This window comes from Bombyx mori, chromosome 21 (assembly GCF_030269925.1).
Source record: "Bombyx mori chromosome 21, ASM3026992v2".
In the NCBI taxonomy this organism is placed as follows: domain Eukaryota; kingdom Metazoa; phylum Arthropoda; class Insecta; order Lepidoptera; family Bombycidae; genus Bombyx; species Bombyx mori.
Window position 1 is genome coordinate 11228375 of NC_085127.1, and position 20762 is coordinate 11249136.

Consider the following 20762-nt stretch of genomic DNA (forward strand, 5'->3'; position numbering starts at 1 on the left):
CCTCTATGAAATAATAACATATCGCTATAAAATTACTGGTGATAGGACCTCTTGTGAGTCCGCACGGGTAGGTACCACCACCCTGCCTATTTCTGCCGTGAAGCAGTAATGCGTTTCGGTTTGAAGGGTGGGGCAACCGTTGTAACTATACTTGAGACCTTAAAACTTATACCTCAAGGTGGGTGGCGCATTTACGTTGTAGAGGTCTATGGGCTCCAGTAACCGCTTAACACCAGGTGGGCTTTGAGCTCGTCCACCCATCTAAGCAATATTAACAAAAAAAACTGACAAAAAAAATACAACCGAACTTTCTATTTATTTATTTTCCACGAAGTAATCATACATGTGTTCTGCTCTGAAAGGTAGGACATTAATTAGGTACACAATTCAATCGACATTTTGACTTATCACGACATTTATTCGCGTTGTGATGAGATGTCTGTCGATTCTGCCCGTTTCTTTATCTATTGTAAAATAATTACTCATCACACAGGTTTTATCTAAATGCGTGACCCAACATGACTTGTTTATCGTGTGCATTTCTTTTGCATGCAGTTTATTTAGATGTTGCTTAATTGACGTGCTTTCTGATTATTTACAATGATAGGTCTAATGGTTCTCCTGTGTGCGTGGCCCTGAATTAATTGCCATATTACGTGAAGATCCAAACGGAATTAAGCAAATCATTGTTCTGAACTTTTAATTTTTTAAATGAATTGAACATGAAATTTGCTATTACATAGAAATCGCTTCAGTGTTTAATACATAAAAGCGATCATAACATTGCTTCTTGTTTCAGGTGTTTCTTTTGTTTTAGTTTACATATACATATCTATATCAGAAATTTTATCACTTATGTGACTTTCAAGAAATAATTTTACAAATCACAATACTGTGATCGTTATCAACAAAAACTTTTTACGAAATAAAGTATCAGAAGATGGTGGTAGGACCTCTTGGGAGTCCGCACGGGTAGGTACCACCACCCCGCCTATTTACGCCGTGAAGCAGTAATGCGTTTCGGTTCGAAGGGTGGGGTAGCCGTTATAACTATACTGAGACCTTTGAACTTATATCTCAAGGTGGGTGGCGCATTTACGTTGTAGATGTCTATGGGCTCCAGTAACCACTTAACAGCAGGTGGGCTGTGAGCTCGTCCACCAATCTAAGCAATAAAAAAAAAATATATACCTAGTCGGGTCATAAATTCTGTCATATGTTTAATGTAAAATAAATGAAACAAGTTTATTCATTATGTAACCATTCATATACCAAAATGAAATTAACAAAACATAGATTCTTATGACACTAAAGTTTATTCAAAATGACCTCCGTGATTTTGAATACAGGCCTTCAATCTGCGCGGCCAGTCGTCTATCGCAGCACGAATGAGGTCCATGTCAATATCGGCGGCTGCCTTAATCAAGGATGTCTTGAGTGACTCCAAATTGGGATGAGGCTTTGAGCACGCCTTTTCCTCCAAGTGCTGCCATATCTTGTAATCTAACGGATTCAAATCTGGACTGGAGGAGGGCCAGTCTTCGTGCCGGATGAAGTCGATTTCACGCGCCGCCAGCCAGTCTTGTGTGCTCTTCGCTCTATGAGCTGGCGCCGAATCTTGTTGGAATACTCAGTGCCTGTTATTGAACATGGTATGAGAAACAGGCTCCACAAGGTTCGTCAGGACTGTATTTTGATACACAAATGCATTCGTTTTTACACCTTTGTCACAAAAATGTACCTCTGTTAAGCCCCAATAAGAAACTCCCAACCATACCATGAGCGAGGATGGAAAATGACCTCGTTGGACACGCGGAATACGGTTGCTTGCTTCTTCACTACTGTGTGCGTACACCTTATCATTTTGTTTGTTGTAGCTCTCTTCTACGGTAAAAATTTTTTCATCCGAAAAAAGAATTTCCCGATATTTTTTCCCGCGTACCGCTTCAACAAAGCGCGGCATCTCTTCAGTCTCAGGTCCATTAGACGAACATTCAAACGATGTCCTGTTTTTCTTTGATATGCCCGAAGCCCTAAGTCTTCATTTAACACCCTTTTCACCGTGGTTCTGCTTAACCCCATCTGAAGGGCCAACAGTTTCTGCTTACGTTTGGGATTTCTTTGAATTCGCGCCTTCACAGCTTTTATCACTGCTGGAGTCCTAACAGACCGAGGGCGACCACTTCTTGACCTGTCATCTACACTAGAGTCTTCATTGTATCGTTTGATGGTACGATAAACGAATCTTTTGGTTATATTAAAATTTTTCAGTATGTTAAAAATTTGAATTGGCGCGTAACCGCAACGATGCAACGCAATAACTGCAACACGGTCTTCTTTAAGCGTCCACTCCATATTTAAAAATGAGTAAAATTCTAAAAGTATACATTTTTAATTTCATGAACAATTCGAAATTCGAATTCAATAACCTTTTTTGTGGCCAGAATTCTAAAAGAAAAGTTTTTACTGTGTGACAATACTTATGACCTGACTAGTTATATATTTCATTATACCCAAAGCTTCAGATTACAATGTCAACTATTTTTAGACATTTAAAAATTAAAACCCATTTGTTTAATGAAATCGAAAGAAATTTTATTTTTATGCCTAATCGAAATCTATATATTAATACGTGAAGGAAAAAATTTGTATCCCTTTTTACGAAAATTGCGCCGACGCAGGAGTATTAAATTTTCCACACTTATAGAGAATATAGAGAAGAAGTGCACAATGCTAATATTTTTTTAAAATAATGCATAAAAGATACATTAAATCAATGAAGAAAACATTACACACACTACATACCATGTATTTGACGCACGCACGCATGCATACTATTTATTGTCAAACTTTTGTTCTTGACGTCTGTTGTCAAATTGAGAATAGATTAAATATTTTTTGTCTTTGTTAATATTGTTTATAGTGTAGTCTTGGCGAAATTTGTGATTATAGAAGTATAAAATACAATCATAATAGTGTACAAACTTACAATTCCAATTAATTATAGTCGAATTTCGATTACTGCGGGACCTCTAGTATTTAATAAAAACACGAAAACTGATTCAAACAGTTGCCTAACGATATTTCGTATACTCCACTGATGTAATCCTTACTAGCTTGTAGCTTCCATCGTGTTGCTGGATGAGGTGGGCAAGCTGCTGGAACGTATTCTGGCAGCCCGCATCATCCAGCATCTGGCCGGGGTGGGACCCGATCTGTCGGCGGAACAGTATGGCTTCCGAGAGGGCCGCTCAACCGTAGACGCGATCCTTCGCGTGCGGGCCCTCTCGGAGGAGGCCGTCTCCAGGGGCGGGGTGGCCCTGGCGGTATCACTCGATATCGCCAATGCGTTCAACACCCTGCCCTGGTCCGTGATAGGGGGGGCGCTGGAAAGACACGGAGTGCCCCCCTACCTTCGCCGGCTGGTGGGTTCCTACTTAGAGGACAGATCGGTCACGTGTACCGGACATGATGGGATCGTGCACCGATTCCCGGTCGTGCGCGGTGTTCCACAGGGGTCGGTGCTCGGCCCTCTTCTGTGGAATATCGGGTATGACTGGGTGCTAAGAGGTGCCCTCCTCCCGGGCCTGAGTGTAATCTGCTACGCAGACGACACGTTGGTCGTGGCCCGGGGGGGGAGTTTTGCTGAGTCTGCCCGTCTTGCTACCGTTGGGGTGGCGCATGTCGTCGGCAAAATCAGGAGATTGGGCCTCGACGTGGCACTCAGTAAATCCGAGGCCATGTGGTTCCACAGGCCCCGGAGAGTGCCACCTATCGATGCTCAAATCGTGGTTGGAGGCGTCCGTATTGGGGTCGGGGTGCAGTTGAAGTACCTCGGCCTCATTCTAGACAGTCGTTGGACCTTCCGTGCTCACTTTCAGAATCTGGTCCCTCGTTTGTTGGGGGTGGCCGGCGCGTTAAGCCGGCTTCTGCCCAACGTCGGGGGGCCTGACCAGGTGACGCGCCGTCTCTATACAGGGGTGGTGCGGTCAATGGCCCTATACGGGGCGCCCGTGTGGGGCCAGTCCCTGGCCGTGGGGGTAGCAAAGTTGCTGCAACGGCCGCAACGCACCATCGCGGTCAGGGTCATCCGCGGCTATCGCACCATCTCCTTCGAGGCGGCGTGTGTACTGGCTGGGACGCCGCCTTGGGTTCTGGAAGCGGAGGCGCTCGCCGCTGACTATCAGTGGCGGGCTGACTTTCGTGCCCGGGGCGTGGCGCGCCCCAGCCCCAGTGTGGTCAGAGCGCGGAGGGCCCAATCTCGGCGGTCCGTGCTGGAATCATGGTCCAGGCGGCTGGCCGATCCTTCGGCTGGTCGTAGGACCGTCGAGGCGATTCGCCCAGTCCTTGTGGACTGGGCGAATCGTGACAGAGGACGCCTCACTTTCCGGCTCACGCAGGTGCTCACTGGGCATGGTTGCTTTGGTGAGTTCCTGCACCGGATCAGAGCCGAGCCGACGGCAGAGTGCCACCATTGTGGTTGCGACTTGGACACGGCAGAGCACACGCTCGTTGCCTGCCCCGCATGGGAGGGGTGGCGCCGTGTCCTCGTCGCAAGAATAGGAAACGACTTGTCGTTGCCGAGTGTTGTGGCATCGATGCTCGGCGACGACGAGTCGTGGAAGGCGATGCTCGACTTCTGCGAGTGCACCATCTCGCAGAAGGAGGCGGCGGGGCGCGTGAGGGACGCGCAAGCCCGCCGCCGTCGAGCGGGGGCCAGGGAGGCGGATATCGCCCAAGCCCTGGCCCTCTAAGTGTTTCGGGTCCCCTTTACACGTCGGTCTGGGGACCGGCAAAGGGGGCCTAAGAAGACGACGTGCAAGCTGCTCTGCACGCGTTTTACGCAAGAGCATCCGGGTGATGGAAGGCCGGCTATCCTCGACCCACGCTGGTTTTGATCCAGCGGGGTATTCCGTAGGATAACCCATTCTAACCGGCGCCATCTAGGCGGGCTCCGGATAGCCTGCCGACCGAGAGGGCTGGTGGTCGTGGCGCCGACGACCACCGGTCCAGCGTCCCGAGGGGGAGGGTGATGGGAGAGATGTGCTCCGCACTAAACGCTTCACTTTCCCCCCTTTGCCTTTTCATGGGTTCTGTCTCATGCGAGGTTCGGACGCGGGTTGTTGAGCGACAGGAGGTTTTAGTCAGTTCGACTCCGACATGCCCCGCCCTTCATCCCCAGGGGAGGGCGGAAGTCCGGCGATTTCCTCCTGACCAAAAAAAAAAAAAAGCTTGTAGCTTGTAGAATGGAAATCCGAATTGTACACGCGATATCAACGTCAAAATATAGCTGTAATAATGCTTTTTGCAAAGCAATTGTAACTGGTTCAATTGGAATTTGTATTAACGTCGCTTTCCAGTGGCATAAATACGTCGATTTAAAATCATTCATGAAGAAAACTATTGCGGTGACTTGAAACGTATAGAATAATCTATAATTAAATCTATAATTAAAGAAAGGAAACTCGGACCTTTGTTTGAATATGTCAGTCATATCCGTTGTCGGTTCGATTTGAATAGGTTTTTTCATTACACGAAACTTGAGGTTTCCATCTCATATCTTAAGGTGGACGGTGGCGTTTGTGACGTATATGGGTCATATTAGCTGGACTACCACCGATAACTGTTGGGGTAAACGTATTCCTGAGTAGAGACCGCGAATTGACAAACGTAGTGTAGGACGCCCTCATGCTCGGTGGAGTGACGATCTATATTCTATGCAGGGTGGTTGGCAAGAGCTGGATGAGAGATGCCGAGGATCGTGCCCAGTGGCGTGCAATTGGAGGAGCCTATGTTCAGCAGTATATTTCTATAGACTGATCATCATCATAAGCCTTTTTTTCTTCTTCTTTCTTTCTGGCTTTTGTTACTTAGATTTAAGTACAACTTTGCCAACGTCGGGTAGTGGAGGTGTCGACATAATTATGCTAAGACATTTTACATTACATTTATAGGCATGAACTGAAAATAGAGTTACCTATTTAGTTTTACAATTTTTGTATTGAACAATTAGTAGGGAAAGTAAATAGGAATCATCAGCCTTAGTGACGCCTCAAGAACAGGTGGGCCTTGAACTCATTCCTTGATGAAAGATATTCCCTTTAAAAAAAATTAACTCTTCGAATTGAGGGAAATTTTTAAATGAATACAATATGTAGATATACATATCAGCGTCCTAAATATATTCAATATATTACTGGCCTTTTACGATCGACCATTAATGGATACGTTATTAGTGTCTTTGATCATACAACGTGTCTCTTGACCATATAACGTAATGTTATGGACATCTGACAAACTTTCCAGACGATTGTGTCACTTGTTGACTTTAAATGCTAAACGTTATGAATGAAGTTTAATTTCACTTTGACACAAACATCGTAACTTTATGAAGAACCTACTTATGCTAATAATAATTATATTGAGTAGGCAATTGTACATACATCTTTTAATTAACTGGATTATTTCGCAACAGAACTTTAATGGGGCGTATCGAATTGAAAATTGTATACACTAATATCAATTTAATTTTGGAACTGTAAATTTGTTTGTTCAATGTGGTAGTCATAGTCCTCATCGAACTCTTAGATTACGACGAAGAGTTCGACGTGCAAACTATCCCATAGAGACAACCCACTGAGTTTCTCGCCAGGTGTTTACAGTGGGTCGCGATTCCGATCCGGTGGTAGATTCTGCGAAGCACTGCTCTTGCTAGGGCCAGTGTTAGCAATTCTCTCCGGTTGAACCCGTGAGCTCATCTTCCTGTCAGCATGATGTTAGCGTGTACCCCGCGGCCCGCGCCCCTTAGGTTACCAACGATTAGGTAGGGAAAACAAAAACATGATGTAGTATCATTTATTAAACAGTTTCTGCTAAAAAAATGGAGGTAACCGAATCGTTCAAGGGCGATACAATTAGAGTATAAATACAGAACATAATTATTGTGTTGAAATGCACGAGTATGAATCAGCCGCGTGAAATCTACACGAGTCGTCGTTGTTTCGAGAATTCGTAGGCACGTAAAATGTAGACCAAGAAAACGCCTTCTCAGCTTAAATTGGACAGAAGTCACCATGTTATTACTCTAAATCGATTTAACGAACGAAAAACCGCCCATTTCATTCAAAACTTTACCTGGAAATTTTGGATAGCCCGGCTAAAATCACAAGTATATGTACATACTTAGCATTGCTCCGAGTAACAGTATGAGTTTAGTTATCCGCGTGGTTATTTTTTGTGTTCGTCTGAGTGCAGGTTACTTAACGGAATTTAAATCAGACGCATACTTTCCAAACTACGTCATAAGAATATCGGTAGTTTTCGAGGTATGGGTATTATTGAATGTTGTTCAATACTTAGCTCGGCAAACTGTACTACAGTACTATCTCGTCCAATGTGTTCTCAAGTAACACGCTAGATGGCGCTATCAGTATTTAAAACAAGTCTGAGAACTGAAATCAGCTTTTAAAACATTATGATCAATTTTCACAAATTTTTGTGTTGATAGCAATTGGGAGCTTTTGGGGCTTTGCTTTTTGATATTTCTTCAACTATATTTCTCATAGTGATCATGAAATAAAAGTGGGATTTAAACTCTTCACTATTTTTGAATTCCACATCCGATTCAATATCCATTGTATCCGATCGCTGTAGCGTTTCGCCCCACCTATTTTTCGGCATTTAGTTGAAGCTTACAGCTTTGACCCTACAGGATGCTGTTTCCAATAAACAAAAACAGGTGGAGCCACGGTCACTGAAGTCAGCACGGTCGATCAGAATTGTGCTTATCTTCGTCATATTGGTGTGACGTTTCACTACTCGTGTTCCGCTGTCAAAGTCAATACGATTTGGAAGAATGTGTGGTTGTGGAAAATATTAATTGCATTAAAAATAAATTAATAATTATCGTTAGTGCAGGCTCGTTGGGCGAAATTAGTGACACATAGTTGCCAGTAATCAGTGCGGTAACGATATTTTTGTAGCGTCCAAGTTCGGTGGCGGCCATTTTATTCGCCGGCTGTGTTCGTGCCGAGCCCATCTCAACGATACGAAATAGTAACGACGAGCGAGGCTGTCAGTTGGCATTTTCGCGAGTAGGACGAAGGTGTCTCTGCTTATTAGCGTTTAAGCATTCGATTTTAACACAAAAGTGAATCAAAATGACGACAAACATGCAGCAAGGAACGATTTTAGACGTTTTGAAGAAGAAAATGCGTCAAACGAAAGAGGAAATGGAAAAATATAAGGACGAGTGCGAGGAGTACCACAAACGGTTGCAAGTGGAAATTATGCGAAGAGAAGAAGTAAGAAAATGTGTTATTTTTGTGTGAAGTGTGCGGATAGCTTTATTTTGCATATGAAATGTGTAAAATATGTAGTTCAAGTTAGGTTATCCACGAGAGATATCAGTAGTCTTGTGCTATCTACCTCTAGTGAGTAATGTCCGGCCATACTTAGGTGAATAGGTGTGCAGGCGACGTACGCATATATACCTCTCTTTCGGATTCATCTCGTTTTGGGGCCCCTTGAAAGGGACGAAAAATAATAATCCTTAACATTGGATATTATTTAATTTTCTTTTTCTGGAGAACGACCTGAGATCGTGTAAACACCAATTAAGGAATTTAACTGTCGTATCTAAGTAAAATTTCGATTCATGAGATGTTTTTAAAACCTACTTAAGATAGGTTGTGTAGTGGTTATATGCTAGTTTATGTTACAAGTAACAGGTTTAGTTGCGTTGGAGGCCGTCTACCGTTCTTTTGTGGCACATTTAGAGCGTACCGACTGGAATCGAGAAGCACCCTTTAAATTCCTGTTCTTCGTTAGGACCTTTGGCGCCGAGAAGGCGTGTCCGTGTTACTTTGCGCTATCATCCACATGACGTAACTGAACATAGCGACGATGTTCATTCCTATTACGAACACCTGTGTACTGAATAATATAATAGAGAACCAACGTTAAACTGCATTAAAGAATGATCGTCTAATTAGGTACCTACATTGTTATAACTTTTATAACATAGTGTTGATTATGCGAGTTTAGGTCATACCTTTTCTATATAATTCTTAGAGCATACTATTTCTTATCGCATTGAATGTATCGAAAAGACGATAACACGATTTCGTGTAGATATACCTACCTACTTACTGTTTCGTTTTGTTTAATTTTAAAACGGTATACCTAAAAGGTCTGAAACTGGATTATCGGAGACCAAAAATAATTTTGTGTGGAAGTTTTAAGAAATTATTTGTGGGCGTGTAGTAACATTGGAATTATATACGCGACATTGTTTAAATTAACGATCTTAGAGGTCCATTAAACGAGAAAAAAAATAATCTCGCAATCGATTCACGTAAAACTGTTTTGAATTCAAAGTTCTCTTGTTGTTTATTAGTAATTATACTAACGCAATATTCGACCTTATTGTTTACGAACTTAAAGTTGAACTAAACACGGATAGAGATATTCATGTAAAAAATATGAGAATGTAGTCATGTCGTAGGTATGATTACATTTAGAAAGCATCGTCGAAGCCCAGTGCCCACCCAAATACGGTGCTCCATTGCGTGACACCATTATAGAATTTGTAGGGCTTTCAAAGGGATTGCTTTTGTGTCCGTTCGTTACAATGGGTGGGCTGACCGGCCCAGGCCTATCCCAAAAATTAGACAATGTCACTATTCCGTGAAAGTGCATGTTTACAATCAATTACTATTTTTAAATTTATCCGCATGATGTACCCACGTAAATAAAATCGACTACCTGATTTAAAATTCCGTTGTGTAAGCAATGAGCCGGTTAAAAAGGTCTATGACCTTTTTCCGAGAGCTTTGGAAATATCCTTACCTACACTTCGATTTAAATGATGTTTTGTGAGTTCAAGGTGATTTCGACGTGCTAATGACTATACATACGTCTAAAATAAACGTCTGGATATTAATCTACACAACTTGTCAAATTAAGTTTATGATTGCCAAATAACGTTGCTTTGGCGGTCCAATATTGTGTATATTGGCTGATTTTCCTTAAAATCGAGTATTTTTTGCTTTAAATAGGTAATGTGCGACCGTGATTGTTAGTTGTGTCATGTATATTATTAGATGTGATGACGACACAGGATAAAAGGAAGAGAAACCGGGACTGTGTAGTGCTTCATAGCGGCAAGGCCGCCTGATGTCACCCACATTGCATTACTATGAATATAAAGTTTGTAACGCGAAATGTTCGTTCGGTGCTCGCTTAATTCTCAACACGTATGATGTTTCCACGTCGAACAATGTCGATTGTACGAGGGCATTCATATGACCGATGTAGCATTTGTTTCGGACCATTTTTAACGGACGCTTATTATTAATATACAACTTGTTACTAAGAAGTGCTAAAATCTAAACAATTTTCTGAAGATACCAATCGATAATGAAGATTCGTATCAAGTATAGGCTTTGAAATTTAATTATCTCATATAGTTTTTGTAATTTATTTGGGTTAGTCCTTCACGAAAATGTTTTGCACTTTTGGGAGGGACTGCTAAAAATCAACATGTCCACGGAATTTACTAAATTTTATCTAGTTTCACCTAGTCACTAATCGAGCGTCAGTTCTTTAGTACGTCCATACTTCAGCTACGCCGTAGTCTATGAACTATTTTTTATGACATAATTACCTCATTTACATTTCGTGTATCTCTAGTTTGTTTTTCTCACCGAATAGGTACGCATTGACATAATGGTGACTATGGGAATCAATGGCGCATTTCAAGGCAAAATCGTGTTTAAAAATATACGCAAATAAACTCTGAAATGAACACTAGCTCAATATGTTTCGATAAGTAGGCCAACGTCTATTAGGTCTGAATTCTGGGCAATGTTTTCAAAAGACCACACAGATAAATTAAAGGGATTTATTGTTGGTTATATTTTTCTGTAGCCACTGTTGAGCGCGTTCAATTTAGTTTATTGGACATTAAAACCCTTTTAAATGACTTGTGGAAGCTAAAGATTTGGGAAAATGAAAAATATGTAATAATATACTACTTTGGAGGTACGATTTCGCGGAAAACAGCAGATAGAGTTTTGATTTTGTTTCCTGTGTCCTCATCGTATCTAGGTCTAATATCCAAAACTTCAATATGGACCTTTAACTGCAGCAATCAACCAATAATAGGTTTAATTATAAAATCATTAGGTAGTCAGCAGTTGAGTCACAAAGTAGTTATATTATTTTAATTAACTTGCTTATCATTCACAATTAGTAAGTGAAAAGGTAATTCAAACAGTAATAGTTAAATCGACTTTAACGTATGGTATTGACATACAAAGATAATTTTTATTTATTACTTCTTATCGAAGGCGTGAATGTAACGACATTTCTCTCAACGTACATACCTGTTTTACTTGAATATCTTGAAAACATTTGGTACGAGGTTTTTTAGATTAACCTAACCAAAGGTAAATATGGCGACGTTTGAAAGAATAATTAAGAGTAGATATTATAATTGCAATTAACAGTGTCTAGTGGGAGACTGAAGACTGATTTGGTATTTACATAAAGAAAACTTAAGTTGCTGCTGTTATGAGCTTAGGGTATTGGTAAATTTAAAATTAAAAAAATGTTGACGAACTTTAATAGTCAAAAGGCTTGCACGAAATCGCAGCTAATGGTAATAAAGATTTTAAAAAAAACGAGATTGTTCTTGTGCAACCAATAAGGAGAATAGAACCCAATCAACAATTCACCATCGAGGCGTATTTATAGCTCACCTACCAGACATAGCGTAGTTGAAATAGCCCCTTAGGCTACCAGTGAGTATGTAGGGGAAAAAATGAACAGTTAACAAAAAAAAGTTTATGGATGACTTGCCGCTTAAATCGAAAATAATAGCTTTTTGATTACAGCAATTAATAGATTCAATTAGAATATTTCACGGACACGTCATTTCGGATCCTTCCGATCCACTAACGCTGCTTTAGGTACCTCAAGTACTTGTCACCGTTGCCCCGCACCCGTCGCTTGCGACGAAGGGCTAAATTAACCAACAGATACAGCCCAGAGTTTCTCGCCGGATCTTCTCAATGGGTCGCGTTTCCAATCCGGTGGTCTACCACTGTCTGCGAAGCACTGCTCTTGCTAGGGCTAGCGTTAGCAACGTCACCAAGTTAGAGCTCACCTACTCGTTTAGAGAATCTAGTATAACCCCTCGAGGTTACTAGAATAGGCAGGAAAAACGAAAACTTTACAGATTTTGTGACTATGAATGTGGTCCACACAGAGAATGCTAATTAAATTTTGTTGTTGTACAGGCTGAGTCCGAAGTGGCTGCCCTGAACCGACGTATCCAACTGCTGGAGGAGGACCTCGAGAGGTCCGAGGAGCGTCTCGCGACCGCCACCGCCAAGCTGTCCGAGGCCAGCCAGGCCGCCGATGAATCCGAGCGGTGAGTCCGTACCAGTTTACCAGACTCGGTGGATTTATTCTTTCGCCTTCTAAGGATAGTGGCAAATCTATATCTATCTTCTATCGATCTTCTATCTATCTATATAAATAAAAATGAATTGCTGTTCGTTAGTCTCGTTAAAACTCGAGAACGGCTGGATCGATTGGGCTAATTTTGGTCTTGAATTATTTGTGGAAGTCCAGGGAAGGTTTAAAAGGTTTAGATAAATATGAAAATGCTCGGAATTAAATAAAAATAACAATTTTATTTTTCCTTTGTCCCCCGTCGGACGGATTCCTTTTGTTTGTTTTAAGTTTATTTTATACAAAATTTAGGTCTTTTATTTATTGATTGAGGCACTACGAGACCTGCCGGGTCAGCTAGTATTATATAAAAAAACATGTTTTTTAGATTCTTATTGATATTTTTTAACTTCGGTCTACAGTTAATTTTAAGGTTCACAAATCACTAAACTCAATTAAATTTTTAATGATTCTATTGGTATTATGATCTTCAAAATTATTAAGAAATCTTGTCGACAGTTTGACACTATCCTTATTGGTTTTTTTTTTCAAATGATTTTGGAAACAAAAGTGTAATCGATTTATTTTTATTTGCTGAAAAATAAAGTATTTTAAATAGCAAAGCTGCGATATCACTTTTGTTTCTTTATCAATTTTTTTTTGCTGGCTAAAATTATATTGCAGAAGCCACTATATTTGGTATTTATTTAAATATACATACCAATATATTTATACAGTATTGAGTAAATTCGCGTTATAACATCATAGTTGTTAACATCAACAACAAGTATGTGGCTTCTTCAAAATCTATGGTATAATTGGATCTGTCTTTAATTACCTTAGAAATAAAGCTGTAAATATATTTCAGTACGATTAATACGTTTTCAATGTGTGCATGATCATGTGTTTTGTTCTTCATATTTTATGCCCTTAACCACAATATTCTTGATCCTAGTCTTGATATCGCTATTAAAAAAACAAAAAAAAAAAAACTACCACACCGTTCCTACTTTAATACGGTAGAAACTTCTAGAACGAATATTCTGTGCGGTATTCGTAGTTGAGTGTATCATCGATGTTTTAACACGCATGTCGTTTGGCCCCGCACTAATCAGAATACGCAAGGCGCTGGAGAACCGCACCAACATGGAGGATGATCGCGTTGCCATCTTGGAGGCTCAACTGTCACAGGCGAAGCTCATCGCCGAGGAGTCGGACAAGAAATACGAAGAGGTGATTGCTTACTAATGTAACGTAGACTTTCTCGTTACGTGCAGTATTTTCCGATGACGTACCGTCTTGCTTATTTATACATTGTGATAATGAAAACTCGTATGACAAATTAGGTCAAAGTTATATATTTCATTAGAATTTAAATTATTTATTTGTGATATCGACGTTCGAAGAGTTGAATACTGCATTAACGACGATATGTTTAAGTGTTATAATAAATCGTTTCGTATTAAAAATATAAATACATTTTCTGGTTTGCAAGTATTTACACAAATCATGCTTAAAGTTAATTTAATAATTACCCTCAGTTGTATAAAATAACTTTCGCAAAACGATTTATTGTACAAGATAAATGATTTATCAAGAACATTATGTAATACCGGTTCTTTTTTTTTTCTTTTTTGATAAATTTCTTGTAACTTGTTGCACACGAATTGCATAAAACACATTACGTTCTTGATGTCAAATTAATATGTCAATGTTGCATAAATGTTTTATCTTTTTTAAAAATCGAACGAAACATCATTTGTGCAACGTTATCGATAAAACTTACGACATCTTTGAAGTCACCAATGAGGCTCATTAGTAAATTAAACCAGTAATTACCATATTGTTGGCTTCGAAGATAATTCTATTCGCAGCGGATTCCGGCGGTAGCGGTTTTGTTTGTTGCTTTGTGTGTTCCTTGCATCATTGAGTTGTTCGTCATCTTGCATGTCTTCTAACTATTGGGGTTACTCTTGATTTTTATATGTAACGAGATTACTCAATATTATTATGTATGTTGTTGTGGTGTCCAGCGCACGTAAGGTGCTCGAGAACAGGTCGTTGGCGGATGAGGAGCGCATGGACGCCCTCGAGAATCAGCTGAAGGAAGCCAGGTTCCTCGCTGAGGAGGCCGACAAGAAATACGATGAGGTCTATATATGGGAGTTTCGTTGTCGTTTGGTTTGGCTTGTCCCGCTTTCCCCCTATACAAAATGACTTGCTAATAACTGAGAGGAAACTGAAAGCTAGCAGGAATAATACTTTGGGGTCGCAGTCCGACCAAGTGTCCAAATAGCATGAGATTCGGTTGCAGTCCGGACGATGTGTCTATGCATGTGTTATATGAGGGTATATCACGATGCTCATCAATGATACCGGTCAACGTTCTCGTCGAACCCGTTGCTTGCGACGAAGGGCTCGACGAGTAAATTAACCCACAGACACAGTCCACTGAGTTTCTCGCCGGATCTTCTCAGTGGGTCGCGTTTCCGATCCGGTGGTAGATTCTGCGAAGCACCGCTCTTGCTAGGGTTCGTGTTAGCAACGTCGTCAGGTTTGAGCCCCGTGAGCTCACCTACAAGCTCGGCCAATCTAGAATAATCCCTCGAGGTTACTAGAATAGGTAGAAAAAAAAAACGAAATATATCACAACACCGGGAGTGACAGGTTATTGATAGAGCAAGAAAGATACATGCTTAAAAAAATAGCAAAACCTGTCCCCTCCTCACTGCCTTACCACTTGACCCCATATGTATGATACTGTACTGGCATTTCTAATTCTCAGTTTCCATGAGTTTGTGCGAGTCACGATTGTAAATCATTGTTTATTTTAACTTTCTTCAACAGCGATGACGGTTAAACATATTCCTAAACCATTTCCAGACTGAATATTATGTTTTATTAATAGAAATTGATATAATCTTACTAATATATGTAATGACGTGGATTTGAGTTGTGATTTAACTAATAAAACTTTAAAATTATTAATCACCAGCGTTGAGTTTTGTAATGTATAAAGATTTTCGTCATCGCGAGTATGTTGCTTGATAAATGATTCGTGCCATGTTGTGTGTGACGCGTTATCGTATCAAGATTAGATAAAAAACAAAAAATGTCCAGTTTTTATTTTATTGAAAGACATGTAACGCGTTGGATAGGTAGGTAGAGTAGTAGGTCTACGCCATATGGTCGCCGCTGCAATTATACGTCCCAATTCCCCTGACATGACCCTGCGCGGTGAAGGTGCACGTAAAAGTCACCGTCCCATTAAGGAGTTGTACCGGGCCCGATCTTGGGCCATTTGCCTTAAAAGGGGAGGACAGGTCTCCATCGTCGCGAATGTCGTTACATAAGCTATACGTCCATATAAGACGGATGTACTTGCTCAACGCCCGGACGGATAGCATCTGTGCATGATCTGACAATTCATATGATTACGGTCGTTTAATATGATGTGGTGTCTTCAGGTTGCTCGTAAGCTGGCCATGGTTGAGGCTGACTTGGAGCGCGCCGAGGAGCGTGCCGAGTCCGGCGAATCGTAGGTTTCCATACATTTCGCCGAAGGATCGCCATACGTCTCGACATTGACCTCGTGCGGGCTCTAATGAGAATGGCGTTTACGTCGCTTCGTCTAGCATTAGAGCCTGTCACGCGATAATGATCGTTAACGTGGTGATCCGTAGGCCGTTTTTTTTGCGTGTTTTCGCCGCCGTTCTGCATGGTTGTTCATTTGCATTCTTAACATTGCTGCACTGTAACCCGATTTACCTACATAGGTATTTCTAACATCGGCTCTCACTGTTTTTTTTTTTTCTGCATGTCCATTACTAGGTTGCCGACGAGCTGCAAGCTGATTAGGAGGATTTAATTTAATTTGCATCATTCATGACATTGCGGCGTCACTAATTCACACGTGAAATGGTGACGCTTATTTATTATAAGAAACAGAGGTCAGCATTATTTCCTACAGTCACCAAAGTAGGTAAATAATGCTATCCTCTCCGATTCAGACTAAAACAAGGGTTGCCCCATCTCATGGATATTTCTTATGTTTAACTATCGTGTCCATGTGCCGACTAAACTTCCGTCTTTCAGTGTGTGTACAGCTAAACGTGGTTACAGGCTAGGATGTCAGGAAATATGTGTGGTATAGGGCAATTTTCGTTTTCAGATATGCACCGCATTACACCAGAATTACTGGCCGTATGCGTGCCGCGCATATACAACCGCACACATCACATAACGATAATGATAATGCACTAGATATCACTTAGATTATTATTAAACTTGTATTTTTTTGAAAATATTAACATTTTAGAAGTTAAATGTTTTGGGACAACCCTCGTTTATTATTATTTTTATTTCGAGTGAGTACTGACGCCGCTCTCGACTGCTTGCTTTGTTTTAGTTTTATTTTCCGATGAATATATATACCTACGAGCTTTGCTTTTATTTTGTGGCAGAACTACACCTAGCATATAAGGCCTAAATTAAATAGATTTTCGCCTACAGCCTAAATTACGTAGCTCATCAGTTTCAAAGCCGACCTGTATTTTGTGAAATTAACGATTTCAATGTAGTGGTTAAAATATTTTTAAGCTAAACGAATCTTAAAATGCACAAGAACCTTTTGCACTTTGATTAATTGTAATGTAAATTACGTGACCTGTGTGCTTAGTGCGAGTTTTTTCACGTCACGTCACGTTTTCGATAGCGTAAAAGTTAGCTCATATTTGTATGGAATCGTTTGCCTACGTTTGCCGCTAGGGGCGCTGTTCCAACCGCATACAAAATTGCACTAAGCACACTGCACTAAAGCACCATTCACTATTATGGAAGATCTTCGAAGTATCCGTAGTTGTAATGTATGCACTGCACCGGAGAAGCGTACGAGTGAACAGAGCGGCGTCCGGCTCGATAGGATTAGTGTGTGTTGTTTGTGAGCGTGTGTGTGTGTGCGTGTGTGCGCGTGTATGTGTGCGTGCGAACTAACGCTCGGCCGGCGGTAGGTGGCGCGCAAGCTTGTTCTTATGGAGCAGGACCTAGAGAGGGCGGAGGAACGCGCCGAACAAAGCGATTGGTAAGTACACACATGCACACATCGAGACGAGATAGGGTGTATAGGAAAATATTTTTCAAATATCGAATACCTAAGGCCTAAAGGATAAGACGTCCGGTGCATTCGTGTTAAGCGATGCACCGGTATTCGAATCTCAGGCGGGTACCAATTTTTCTAATGAAATACGTACTCAACAAATGTTCACGATTGACTTCCACGGTGAAGGAATAACATCGTATAATAAAAATCAAACCCGCAAAATTATAGTTTGCGCAATTACTGGTGGTAGGACCTCTTGTGAGTCCGCACGGGTAAAGTACCTACGCCCTGCCTATTTCTGCCGTGAAGCAGTAGGTTTCGGTTTGAAGGGTGGGCTAGTCGTAACTATACTGAGACCTTAGAATTCATATCTCAAGTAGTGGTGGCATTTACGTTGTAGATGTCTATGGTTTCCAGTAACCACTTAACACCAGGTTGGCTGTGAGCTCGTCCACCCATCTAAAAAAATAAAATAAAAAAAATAAAAAAAATTGCATTAAAAAATTACAAACATACTACGCTTATTAGGTTTAGTACTTTAATAGTTCGCATTGGCTATTTTTAGCTTAAGATTGAATTCATTATAAAGATCATCGATGCATGAAAGTAGTCTTATAGATGTGTGTATCAGTGAAATTATATGAGGAATTTCATCGCTTGACACATTATGCTCTTATCTGTGTGCATTCGAAACTATACTGATACACGCTGATAAAGGACATCAAAGATGTCATTATGTCAAAGGTATTTTAGTCGCATTAAACAAACCGGCCCGGATAACACGTTCTGAATCATTTTCGTTATAAACGTTATCCTCCTCATTTCGCATAAATACCTTTGTCATATGTTTTTGCATGTTTTGTTCTATAAATCACTAATTATAATACATATATTTGTAGTCATATTTGAGTCGAGTCGATTCAAATCGGGCAACGTAAGTTTTTCCGAGTTTCGCTTTATTGAATCTAAATTGCCTTTGTACCAGTCCACAGTTAGTTTACCGCACATAAGCAAAACAATATTTTATTTTTAAGGGATTTTATGACCTGGTAACTCAGACCTTTAAGTCAAGTCTTATTTTAATTTTAATGAAAACTGTCTTTTGCATATTCCGCCTTTAATTTCAAACAGTTGTAACCTCGAATTTTTGAATAATTTGTTTGAATTATTGACCTAATAATAAAAATAAAATAATAATTTAATAAAACGTACTTATATCAAAACGTAAGAATATCAAAAATTTTCAATTCAACTGAATCGTTTCTGTTAAATCGATGTGCAAATTATTTTCATTTTGAAGTCTTACTAAACATGTCGAAATAGTTGCTACAGAGAAAATTTGATTGGGGTCTCTTTTTTTCTTTCAGCAAAATCGTTGAGCTTGAGGAGGAGCTCCGTGTCGTTGGTAACAACCTGAAATCTCTGGAAGTCTCAGAGGAGAAGGTATGTGTAAATCATTAATAAACTATACCTAATAATAAGTTTAAGATCAAGGCTAGATTATAGAAGTCCCCAAAATATTGCAAAGCTACAGTCCCAATTTTATGATGCACCAACCAATTTACTCAAGACAATTAATTCTTCGTCGAACAATAAACGTACAGCCATGGATATAAAATTGTTAGGCAAAAAAATAATTGGATCTTATTTACATGTATGATAGTGAACAGTAATGTAACTTGTCATGTACCGTTCCACGCAGGCCAACCAACGCGAAGAGGAGTACAAAAATCAGATCAAAACCCTCACCACCCGTCTGAAGGAGGTGTGAAATGAACGACCTCGGTCGATTTGCGAGTGTTTTTATGCTTGTTCTAACCGCACACGGCATCTTTTCTCTAGTGTAGCCCATGGATTTTCCGTTTAATCCAGCGGCATGATTCAAATTACACAGAGAATAGTGCGTGTATAACTGGCCGATTTTATTCTCTTAAAAACGTTTGTTTAGCTGTTGTGTTTACATGTTTACTCTCATTAACAATGTACAGTTTGATATATCTATCGGAGTGTCCCCGCAATGTCATCGTTTTAGAACGAAGATGGCGCTGTGGGGGGTACTTACTGCATGAGTGATACCGTTTTCGCTGTTTTGTGTTTCCGTAAGCAAATAATAATTCCAGGCGACGAAAAGGGAAGAGACATATGAAACTCATCTTAAACTACTGGACGCCCAACTCAAAGAGGTAAATCGTACAGCCGAAGCGGAGGGCCCGTAGATAGTTCGGTTGCGGTTGTAGAATCGATCCATGTTCATTAGTCTTGTGTCTGCCAGGTAGACGGGTACGCTGTGTATGCTAATTTAAAAATTTCACCTGTATTTTAATTGTTTTAAATTGGCATAGTATGTAATGAGTTTGGTATAGGCTTCGTGAGGCTGTATTCGTTTGGGTATAGGCCCCGAGTCGCGGCTGACGGCGGCGGTTGGTGCTTCATCTTTGCCTCTTTTATCTGCCAATCCTTCTATGTGTTAATAAATTTCATTATCTACATGTATGTAAGTGGCGTTCGCGTTGAGTTTGTACGCTTCGTTAATCCCGTTATCGATTGTCTGATGCGTTTTTAATTCAGTTGCCACTCGTAGATTGTTATCGTTCGAGTGGCCTCTTTAAAACCGCGTAAGCGTAAAGTTATAAGCCATTGAAACGGTCTCGCTTGAATTTTCGCGCGTAAATCGGTTAGTTCGTCTAAAGCGCTTACAAGAATACGGTAAATGCACGTGCGAACGGGCACAGAAGCGTACAGTCTGAACGTAGACGTCGGCATGTCCCGGTGGCGAGCCGTCAGTAATCCGTCCTGTGTGGCTAGGCGATGGCGTCTCGCGAGCACGTCGAGGATAAGATCCACAGCCTCTCGCAGAAATTGGCTCAAGTAAGTTTGCAAATAAAACGCGGGAGCTCTGGTACCTAAACTTTATGGTTAGCCTATGTTTCATATTGTTGCCAACTATCAAAACACACAGTACAAAAACTTTATCGGTATTACTGTATTTAAAGCAAAAAAACAATAATTGTTTGCTTGTCTTTTTTTCACTAGATAAAAAATATAAAACATGATGAAACCGTTTGAAAATAAAATCACGGTTATTGTTCAAGATTCTAACAAATCAGTATATTTTTTTACACCAGAGCACCCTGTTTTTTTATAGTATTTAATATTCATATGTCGTTGTCATCGCCCTCAATCGGTGACGTCGTTAGTTACATTG

General features: G+C 40.5%; 1 protein-coding gene across 51 annotated transcripts in view; it reads left to right on the plus strand.

Moving 5' to 3' along the window:
* LOC100101174 (tropomyosin) overlaps positions 1 to 20762 on the plus strand; it is a 50070-nt gene that overhangs the window by 19524 nt on the left and 9784 nt on the right. For 7 of the 51 annotated variants that reach the window (XM_062674488.1, XM_038018260.2, XM_062674496.1 and 4 more), the window contains 5 exons: positions 12303 to 12436; positions 14493 to 14610; positions 15927 to 15997; positions 18925 to 19000; positions 19260 to 19322. In XM_062674488.1, the coding sequence (XP_062530472.1) occupies positions 12303 to 12436; positions 14493 to 14610; positions 15927 to 15997; positions 18925 to 19000; positions 19260 to 19322 (462 nt within the window). 51 annotated transcript variants of the gene reach the window in all.